The sequence below is a fragment of the Arachis hypogaea genome, chromosome 2, assembly GCF_003086295.3.
Source record: "Arachis hypogaea cultivar Tifrunner chromosome 2, arahy.Tifrunner.gnm2.J5K5, whole genome shotgun sequence".
NCBI classification, from domain to species: domain Eukaryota; kingdom Viridiplantae; phylum Streptophyta; class Magnoliopsida; order Fabales; family Fabaceae; genus Arachis; species Arachis hypogaea.
The window spans coordinates 23,768,567-23,779,932 of record NC_092037.1 but is presented as its reverse complement, the minus strand read 5'-3'; the positions used below and the strand labels follow the sequence as shown (position 1 = coordinate 23,779,932).

Genomic DNA, 11,366 nt, shown 5'->3' with positions numbered 1-11,366 from the left:
CCCTAAAAAATAATCTATATTGTTGTAGTGGATAATTCTACCTTGCTATTGCTCTGTTTGAATTAAGTTATATATTAGTGAAATCAATACTTCTTTTTTATAAGAATAAAACACAATTCTCTACTTGTAAGAATTAGAGGAGCAACAATATCCACTCACAACAAGTATTAATACCAGTAGAATAATACCTAATAGCAGCGGAAAATCACATAAACTAGAAATTAGAAACAAGCTAACACACCAAGATTTTTAACGTGGAAAACCTCCTCAATGAGAGAAGTAAAAACCACGAGTCACCAAGACCAGGATATAGCTTCACTATGATAAAAAAATAGGGTACAAGAGAGTCACAAATTATTGCACAAAACGTGCATACAACAAGCCAAACAACCCAAGTTTCAAAGCTTTCAAAACAAGAACAAGAAGATGAAAATACTACAAAAATAGAGCTACTGTGCATGGCCAATATCTCTAGCTACAAACATCTAATTGAAGATCCGAACGGTGAAATCAAAGAACTAGATGTGTAGAATACACTGTTCAAATTTGAGCTCGGTCCAACGGTTAATGAATCTGCAACGACCAATTTATAGAGACAACTTTGTGTATGTGCGAAAATAACTTTCTCTCTTCTTTTCTCTCTAGTGTTTGGTGTTCTTCTCTCAAAAATGACCTCTCTCACTCAACCCTAACTCACCTCAACCACTTCAACTATTAATGGATTTGGATACTAGCATTTGGGTTTTTTTCCACATAAGAAGGGAGTCCAAAAAACCCAACAAATCTCTCATTCACGACTATGTGGAGGTAACCGCTAATCCAGCGATTAAGCAACAAACTTCAAACTTCCATCTTGGTAATGCCTTGGTCATCATATCAGAACCATTCTCATCAGTATAAACCTTTTCAAGTTCAAACAACTCAGCATCCAAAACATCACGTATCCAATGATACCTCACATCAATATGTTTGGATCGAGAATGAAAAGTAGAGTTTTTACCATGATGTATAGCACTTTGACTATCACAAAACAACACATACCTCTCTTGAGTAAACCAAAGTTCCTTTAAGAATTTCTTTATCCAAAATATCTCCTTGCATACTTCGGTAATGGCAATAAACTCAGCCTCGGTAGTAGACAAAGCAACACATTTTTGCAATCTAGATTGTCAAGACACAGCTCCACCCGCAAAGTTAATCAAGAAGTCTGAAATGGACCTTCTAGAGTTAATATCTCCTGCGCCATGTCTGAGCCAGTGTAACCTACTAGAATAGGCTTATCACTTCCATAACACAACTTCATGTTAGAAGTACCACGAAGATATCTCATTATCCATTTTACAGCATTCCAATGCTCTCTTCCTGGGTTTGAAACAAAACGGCTAACACAACCAACAGCATGAGCTATATCCGGTCTTGTGCACACCATAACATACATTAAACTACCCACGGCTGATGCATATGGAACTTTTTCCATGTCTTTCTTCTCTTCATCACTTGATGGACTTTGCTTGCAACTCAATTTAAAGTGTGTAGCAAGAAGAGTATTAACGACCTTTGCTTTCTCCATTTGGAACCTGTGCAATATTGTCTCTATGTATTTCTCCTGTGACAACCAAAGTTTTTTCTCCTTTCTATCACGCTCGATTCTTATGCCAAGAATCTCCTTTGCTGTCCCAAGGTCCTTCATTGCAAATGACATTGCAAGTTGCTTCTTTAACATATCAATCCGAAAAGCATTCTGACCAACAATAAGCATGTCATCAACATATATCAAAAGGATAATAAAATACTAGCAAACTGTTTAACAAATACACAATGATTAGAAGTAGTCTTCTTGTAGCCTTGTTCTGCCATAACAGACTCAAACTTCTTGTACCATTGTCTTGGAGCTTGCTTCAAGCCATACAAGCTCTTCTTCAGTTTATAAACATGATCCTCATTGCCTTTTATCATGAAACCTTCAGGTTGTTCCATGTAAATTTTATCCTTAAGATCACCATGAAGAAAAGCAGTTTTCACATCTATCTGCTCTATCTCTAAATCAAGACTTGCAGCCAAACTCAAAACGGTCCTAATAGAAGATCTTTTCACAACCGGTGAAAAAAAATTATTATAGTCAACTCCCTTTTTCTGCCTATAGCCCTTGACCACCAATATAGCCTTGTACCTTGGACACTGAGAATTTTCTTCATGCTTCAACCTATAAAACCACCTGTTCTGCAAAGCTTTCTTTCCTTTTGGCAACTTCACAAGCTCAAATGTTTGATTATCATACAAAGATTTCATTTCATCTTGCATTGTATCAAACCATTTCTTATTGTCGTCACCTTCCATAGCTTCCGCATAACATTCAGGTTCTCCCCCATCAGTCAAGGTCACATATCCATTAGTAAATGTTACATACTCACTAGAAGGATTCCTCGTTGAAGGTCTTCGCTCTCTAGTAGACCTCCTAGGATAAAAACCTGGTGGATCTTCAGGTAGCTCAGGTTGATTATCAGCATTATCATCAACTGGAGCATTAATCAGATCTTCCATCTCCTGGTCATTAGGAACCAAAGGCTCATTTTTCTGTATATGCTCCTGATCTTGATTCTCTGTTTGTTCTGACGAAGGAGGCGGCTGAACTAGATCTACATCAGTCAAATCACTGCTCTCTTGTGATTGACTCTTCTCTGCCTTATCAATGTCTTCAATGGTCTGGTCTTCAACAAACTCTACATCACGGCTTCTTACAAGCTTCTTTTCAACTGGATCATAAAGCCTGTAACCAAACTCATCTTGACCATACCTAATAAAAATGCACTGCCTTGTCTTCAAATCCAACTTGGACCTCTCATCCTTTGGAACATGATCAAATGCTTTGCATCCAAAGACTCTCAAGTGACCATACGAAACATCTTTGCCAGACCAAACATGATTCGGAACATCATTGTGAAAAGCAATTGTAGGACTCAAATTAATCACATGAGCCGCTGTAAGTAGCGCTTCACCCCAAAAGACTTTAGGTAGCTTAGTTTCAGTAAGCATACACCTAACTCTTTTAATCAGTTTCTATTCATCCTTTCTGCCAAACCATTCAACTGAGGTGTTTTAGGAGGTGTCTTTTCATGCCTAGTGCCTTGCTGCTTGCAATACACATCAAATGGTCCACAATACTCACCACCATTATCAGTGCGAATACATTTAGACTTTTTACCTGTTTGCCTCTCAACCAAAGCTTGGAATTGTTTGAACTTTTCCAAAGCTTGGTTCTTTATTTTCAAAGCATAAGTCCAAAGCTTTCTTGAATTATTATCAATAAAAGTAATAAAGTAAATAGCTCAACTAAAAGACCGTACCTTCAAAGGACCACAAATATCGGAGTGCACCAATTCCAAAAATTCTAATTTTCTTGAAGGTTGATGCTTCTTGAAGGATAATCTTCTTTGTTTGTCAGCCATGCAATGAGAACATTTCTCTAACTCTGCATTCTTCAAACCTGAAAGAGCATCCTTTCGAGCTAAATAATTAAGTCTTTTTTCACTAATATGACTAAGTCGTCTGTGCCACAAGCTACAAACTTCTTTACTTTCAATCGCATTCACACTACCTTTTGCAATCATGGCATGCATCACATATAAACTTGAAGTACCTTTTTTCTCGAGTCACCACTAAGTTATCTTTAGTAAGCTTCCATTGTCCAAAGCCGAAAGTATTTACAAAGCCTTCATTATCAAGCATTTTAACTGAAACCAAATTCAAGCGAACATCTGGAGCGTGTCTAACATCTTTGAGTAGTAGTTTCATTCCCATATTGGTCTCAAGACAAGCATCTCCTACACTAATAACCTTGGCCAAGCCATCATTACCCATCTTAAGTACTCCAAAATTACCTGGAGTATAAGAAGTGAAGAACTTCTTCTTCGGTGTAACATGTATTGAGGCGCCATTATCAATTACCCAGCTGAACTCATCATTAGAAGTAAGATTGACCTTGTACTCATAATAAGCAATATCAACAATAAGAAGATCATCTGAAATAGAAGATACACGATCATTACCACTATCATCCTTCTTTTCTTGCTTACCTTTGTTTTCCTTTTTCCAAAGATAGCAATATTTTTTAACGTGACCCATTTTGTGACAGTAGTGACACTCAACATTCTTGTATCTTCCCTTGGATTTGCTCCTGCTTTTACCTCTACCCTTTTGAACTCTATTCTGATTTCTTTCCCTGGTTTCAGTGACTAACATTTCAGAGTGTGACAAAGAATTCTGCGTCTTCCTTCTCATCTCTTTATTTAAAATGCCACCTTTAACAAGTTGCATGCTCACTTTATCATCCAGAGCAGAATTAGTATGAGAGATACGAAAAGTCTCCCAAGAATCTTGTAGAGTATTTAGCAACTACAATCCTTGAACCTCATCTTCAAACTTGATTCCCATGCTTGACAACTGATCCAGAACCCCTTAAAATTCATTCAAGTGATCTAATACTTGTGACCCCTCCTTGTATCTCAAATTCATCAATATATTCAACAGGTACAATTTATTATTGCCAGACTTGGAAGCATACAAGGATTTAATTTGATTCCACAAAGCCTTAGCATGAGTCTCATTAGCAATGTGATTATAAACATTATCATCCACCCATTGCCTAATAAAACCACAAACTTGTTGGTGTTTAAACTTCCATTCTTTATCTGTTTTAGATTCTGGTTTTTGTATAGAAAATACGGGTAAATGTAGATTTTTGACAAACAACAAATCTTTCATTTTGCCCTTCCATAGATGGTAATTAGTGCCATTCAAACTTATCATCCTAGTAGAATTATTTGCCTCCATCTTTCAAGCAAGTTATAACCAAATACCTAAATATGAGCTCTGATGCCAATTGATAGGAATAAAACACAATTCCCTACTTGCAAGAATTAGAGGAGCAACAATATCTATTCACAACAAGTATTAACACCAGCACAATAATACCCAATAGCAGCGAAAAATCACATAAACCAGAAATTAGAAACAAGCTAATACACCAAGATTTTTAACGTGAAAAACCTCCTCAATGAGAGAAGTAAAAATCACGAGTCACCAAGACCAGGATATAGCTTCACTATGATGAAAAATAGGGTACAAGAGAGTCACAAATTACTGCACAAAACGTGCATACAACAAGCCAAACAACCCAAGCTTCAAAACTTTCAAAACAAGAACAAGAAGATGAAAATACTACAAAAAATAGAGCTACTATGCGTGGCCAATATCTCCAGCTATAGACATCGAATTGAAGATCTGAACGGTGAAATCAAAGAACCAGATATGTAGAACACACTATCCAAATTTGAGCTCGATCCAACGGTTAATGAATCTGCAGTGGCCAATTTACAGAGACAGCTTTGTATATGTGCGAAAAATAACTTTCTCTCTTCTTTTCTCTCTAGTGTTTGGTGTTCTTCTCTCAAAAATGACCTCTCTCACTCATCCCTAACTCACCTCAGTCACTTCAACTATTCATGGACTTTGATACTACCATTTGAGCTTTTTCTCCACATAGAAAGGGAGTCCAAAGACCCCAACACTTTTCCCCTCTGTTCACAATTGATTTTTATAAGATTCTTCAATTTTAGAATTTGGACAAATCATTTCACCATGTGGCATTATGTCACTCTAGCATTGTTAACTAGTAATTGCTTTTTAATCTTTCCTCATGTATGATTAGTCACTCTCCCTACATGCTTATGCATTATGTCGCTCTAGCATTGTACTCTTTTCACTTTTTAGATGTCAAATTTGTACATATTTGTTCAGCCTTCTTTTCAAATTTTAGTTTCAATGGTGGATAAATATTTCAACTTGTAAATGCATGACTAGCAATTCAAAAAATAAACAATTATAAGGTAAGCATTGATTAGAAACCCCCTAAAGAGTGTTTAGACTCTAGAGGATCATAGTCTGTTTGCTCTAGCTCATTGATACAGTCATTTCTATGAAGAGGAAAAGGAAATTCATTTTCTCTTTGCATGGACATATGAAGAAAAGAAGAGTTACGTATTTCAATCGAGCTGTGCCGAAAACGATAAAGAACTTCCCTGTGATTTCCACCATCCATTTCTGGCTCAGAATGATCACTAATGTGTAACGGAGAAGACATACTTTCCCATTGCGGGAGCTCAAAATCACCGGAATTTGAGCTTCGGCAAGTTGAATGGGAACTAGTTAAGGATACTCCTAGCTTCTGACCTGAGATGAAATTGAGTGAAGATGAAACCCAAGCTTCTGAATCAGAATGGCTATGATGGTAACCATTATAAGCTGTTCGTCTAATCCAATGCTCATAAGGCTGAAGGAAGACGCCGTCTTGATCATTTGAACTAATATCATTCTTGCAATCTGCTGACAATGTAAAATGGCGCTTATTGTGTGATATTGGTAAAACATCATGATTGGAATTCGAGTCCATGTCGCCCTCCTCTTCATGAAAGTATTTCTTAAACCTGAATTCTTGACATCTTAATAAACCAGAATCCAATATTGAAGTAATGTTCTGTGGCTTGTCAAGAAGTAAGGATGAAGGACTAAAGTGGCATTCACCTAATATATTCATCCATGTCTGGTTTTCACCTTTACCTGAAGTTGAAAATGCAGGGATTAATTCTGGTTCTGGAGAAGTGTAAGCTATAGGCAAATTTATTTCGTCTGCGTGGCAGTCAAAACCATTTTCTAGCAGAAGAGGAATTGGTTCTCTCTTAAATTTCCTCTGCTCTTTGTAATGATTCAATGCAAAGGTGTCATGTTCTTGATCATAAAGCAGAAACTTATGTGTCACATTCCTCTTGGCACTGAAACTTGGAACTCTCCTTGAGTCACACTCATGTTCTTTCATATTGTACAGAGGTTGAAACATGTGAGAATGAGAGGTTGGAAAGTCCTGTGGAATACTTCCCTCATTCGATCTTAGGAAAATAGGAGACAAGTGACCTCTGCTACATGGTTTTGGTTCGAATTCAAGAAGTCTTGGTTCGGGTATCTTATAATTCAATTGAAAATCTGAGTTCTGAAAATCAAGTAAACCACACCCAGCAGCATCCGTTTCCTCATTATATGGAAATACAAGAGCACTGTCATACTTGGAACTGAAACTTGGAATTCTGTCAAATTTATCCTCAGGTTCATCTGTATTACAAGGTCGAGACTTGTGAGAATGTGAGGTTGGAAATTCCTTTGGAAAAATTCTTTCGTTGGATCTTAGGAAAGGAGGAGGCATCAAGTAATCTCTAATACATGGATTTGGTTCGTATTCAAGAAGTCTTGTCTCAGGTATCTGATTGTGTTCCTTAAATTGAACATCTAACTTTTGAGAATCAAGTAATCCATATCCAGCAGCATTCATTCCTTCATTATATGGAAATCCAAGAGTTGTGTCATGCTTGGTGCTGAAACTTGGAATTCTGTCCAGTTTGTATTCAGGTTCAGTTGTACTATAAGGAAGTCGAAACTTGTGAGAATTCGAGGTTGCAAATGCATGGTCTGTGGTAATTCTCTCATCAGAATTCACTAACATAGGAGACAACAAATTATCACTAAAATACGAGCTTGATTGTTCAATAAGTTTCCTTGAAGTCATTTGATCAAGTTCCTTGGGTAAATCTGATTCTCTAGAATCAGGGAAATCATATCCGGCAGTATTCACTTTCTTCCATGGATTTGGATCCTCATATTTCTGGCACAGAAAAACCACTTCTTTGAACAAACCAAATCACGTTAGGAATGTATAGCTTTAGAAAAATGCTACAGCAACGTACATTTTCCTTGATGCTCACAGGAAATAGACGACCAAGGAGCATGGAAACAATATCATCAAGCCTGAAAATTTTCTGTAGTACTCATGATAAGGGGTATGGACAAAACATTTAATATTAATAGAGGAATTGTGCCTAACCCTTTCAAAGAGAACTCCTCTTTATTAAGAAATAATGTATCTGCAACACACTGACGTAATTTCTGTCTCTTTCGACAGAAGATATTCCCATGCACATTCTGGTTTCCTGAAGATTTAGCAGAAAATAATTTGCTTAACAGTATCAACACACATTCTTAAAAATATTGATTTCACCTCTTAAGCCACTCAAATGCATTTTTCCTACAATGGTATATTTTTAACATCTGAAGGTCCAAGTAAAAGCTAGACTCATTCCTGCAGTGATGACCAAGTAAAATAAACCATGTACGATCAAATTGTTCAACACATTATTTTCCACTGAATTCACCTAGCAATCAAGAAATCAATATGAACAAAAATCAAACCTTCATCCGAAAATAAAGCTTGGGGATTGAAAGTGTCACTGCAACCTTGGGAGTTTTTCTGGATTCTGCTAGGAGAGTGGAAATCTGCATAACCAATAAGAAAGATTAATTTGGGTACTACCGCCCTCATGATTCACTCAAAATACTTGTATGCTTCATATTTTAATTCATGGCATAAGAAAGACTTAATTATATAAAACTCAACAAAAATGTTGAACTAGACAAACTGAAAAGGGAACATGACTAAATGGTAATAGATATACTAGAAGAAGAAAGAAACAAAGTTACCATAGTGTAGGATAGTTCTTAACTCATAAGTATCACTGTTCCTAATAGTTTTAAGCATGTGAAACTTCAAAGTTATCACTGTATCTCTGTGAGAGGAGTTTTGTGGAAAATTCTCCCTTAATACATACCTGAGTTATTCTTCACATCAGGTGTTGAGAAAAATTTGTCAGCTTTAACGGTTGATATGCCCTCCACCGTCCTCGAAGCATTGAAACCCATACTGCCTACCCTGATATCATCAATTTTCTCTGCATGGATATATAATGAATGTGACAAATATTCTTGTTTTTGTACAAGACAGCGATGACAAATGAGATCTTCATATCTTGAGGCCATCTCCAATTTTCTAGATACCTACCATCTACTATATATATATATATATATATATATATATATATATATATAATGGGGATTGGGAAAGGATTTATTACACAAATTTTGTTCCTAAAATACTGTTCATTATATATATTTATAAGATTCGAATCCAAGACCTCTTAGTTAAATTGGAAGATACTTACCACATTGACTAATCCCATATTTGTTACAATTATACATATTTAATAAATTAAAGGGTGGATTAATAGGCACTAAATCACTAGTAATAATTAAGGCCAAGAAAGTTGACAAGGATTCAATTCCTTATATAATTTTTTTGGTGAATAATCATGCTAGCTCATGAAATAAGTTTGAGTTCTTCAGTAAAATCTGCCAAAATGAGTAGACAATTATTTCAACCAACCTCTGGAATGTTCAGTTTGTTCAGGCTCCTTAGGTAAGGAATCATCTTTTTGAACCGGCCGGTGAGAATTAAACCTCAGACCTGCATCCTGCTTCAATTTCTTAAAGAAAGCATACTCAGAAGTTTTGGGATCATTTGTACCTGAATACATACATAACCAGTTATGTAAGATATTAACCTACAAAAGCAACTTTCCATCTCAAAATTTAATACAATTACCAGCAGAATAAAATTTAAAAACATAGACATAAACCTCAACAACAACAACAACAACAAAGCCTTTACATGTATAAAACAAAGCTGTTGTGCCCTGTCCATCTAATCAAATTTATGCTTAGATTCCTTTGGATATAACTTGGCACTCTTCTTATCAACTTATTCAGATGTAATCTTGTATGATTTAACTCTTTTCGACAACCATGAACATGCGCAATTGCACAATTGTACAAAACTACAATTACCCTGCCTGCCTACCAAAGCTGAGTATGAAAATTGCAGAATGCTTACCAGTTTTAATTTTCTTTTTTCCTTTTGGCGGTGTGTAAGAGCCTTCTAGTCTGCAGCTTTTATGGTTATCTTCTTCCGGAATTGTAGATTTCGTTCTTTTGCGGCAACCACTATCTGGAATAAGAAGGAAAACAAAGGCACTATCGAATAATAATAGAAAATAATAAATAAATAATTGGTAAATTTTGAACTATCGTATCCATTCAAAACTATAAACAGAAACACAAAAAAAAAAAAAAAAGGTTGAAACCGAAAACAAATCACTAATCGGAGATGTTAATTGGATACAAAAAATACACAAAAAGTAAAGAAAAAATGGTGAATCGATAACTTAACAATAAATCAACCGCATACTAAACAAAAACGAAATAGAAAATGGAAGAGAAAGAAAGAAAAAAAAAAGGAATGAGTAATTCGAAGTGTGAATAATTGAAAAATCCAGAGAGGAAAAGGAACCTTCAGTGGTGTGGAATTCGGGTTTTGGAGGTTCATGGAATCGTGGTTGGCGTTGGCGAAATCGATCGATGAGATTATTCTTCGTTTTGTTCATCGGAATGAGTCAGTCCTGGAATTGCCGGTGTTAGTGGCAAGGGCAGTTGTGGAGAAAATATAACACTGGTTTTGGCGCCAAACCGCAAGTGACAGGTTGCGTGCTAGTTTTAATTTTAATTAAATTATTTATTTATTTATGAGGGGATGTGAAGCCAAAAAATTTTAATATGTGTTGTAAAATAAATAAAAGATATACTAAATATAAAATAAAGATCTATAAATAGAAGACTCTAGTATTAATATAATTAGTTTAATAAAGATGATTCATATATTTATTAATATATGCAGTAAAAAAGAGAGAGAGAGAGAGAAACTATTAGTAGTGTAAAGAGAGAGAAGGGTGTTTTATTGCTTCTATGTGTGTTCAATATGCTTCATATTATGTTGCTATTTATAAGCACAAAGAAGTTTTACTTTTCAAACATAATTAAATGCAATCACTCTTGGTAAACTAAGTCTCATGGAAAATGATCATCCACATCATTCATCCTTATCACAACACTTCCCCTTGGATGACCATTTATGATTATTGCCTCGTTAAAACCTTATTAAAGAAAAAGCCAGTGAGAAAAAACTTTAGTGAAAGAAAAAGAGTACAATATCCTTTGGGAACTGCCTCATTAAAAACCTTGTCAAGAAAAACCCAATGGAAAAAATCCTGACCAATGAAAAAGGAGTACAGTTTCCGGCTCTTGCTGACATTATTTTATATCTCGAAATTGGTGCATCCCAATCTGATGTACCAATCTTTCAAAGAAGGATTTTAGGAGTGACTTTGTAAATAAATCTGCCAGATTATCACTTGAGTGGATCTTTGATGTATCCACTTTTAAGTTGAGCAATGCATGATGTATTATTTTTAAACAGGACAGTTGAAGTTATCTTCTGATCAATCAGTCCACATGGTGACAAAATATATTGGATCAAACTCTTGAGCTAAAAAAAAAACACTCGTGACTTGGATCCATAGGGATAAAACAATCCCATA

The 11,366-nt window shown here is 35.6% G+C and overlaps 1 protein-coding gene across 1 annotated transcript; it reads right to left on the bottom strand.

The window, feature by feature from the left end:
• Nucleotides 1–7,790: 7,790 nt before the first annotated feature.
• On the bottom strand, nucleotides 7,791–10,410 carry LOC112741632 (uncharacterized). The gene is made up of 5 exons (XM_072216164.1): nucleotides 10,283–10,410; nucleotides 9,827–9,940; nucleotides 9,320–9,460; nucleotides 8,709–8,828; nucleotides 7,791–8,376 (listed from the first exon to the last, which is right to left on the bottom strand). The coding sequence occupies exons 1-5, from the start codon at nucleotides 10,374–10,376 to the stop codon at nucleotides 8,252–8,254; spliced, it is 594 nt and encodes a 197-aa protein (XP_072072265.1). The 5' UTR covers nucleotides 10,377–10,410; the 3' UTR covers nucleotides 7,791–8,251.
• Between the last annotated feature and the right edge of the window lie 956 nt (nucleotides 10,411–11,366).

What these genes read in the sequence shown, in the direction of transcription:
- LOC112741632 (XM_072216164.1), bottom strand. Translation starts at nt 10,376, where the DNA reads ATGAACAAAACGAAGAATAATCTCATCGATCGATTTCGCCAACGCCAA. An exon ending in AAAAAAGAAAATTAAAACTG is followed by an intron (nt 9,461 to 9,826) that starts GTAAGCATTCTG and finishes GTATGTATTCAG; the next exon opens with GTACAAATGATCCCAAAACT. An exon ending in ACAAACTGAACATTCCAGAG is followed by an intron (nt 8,829 to 9,319) that starts GTTGGTTGAAAT and finishes ATATCCATGCAG; the next exon opens with AGAAAATTGATGATATCAGG.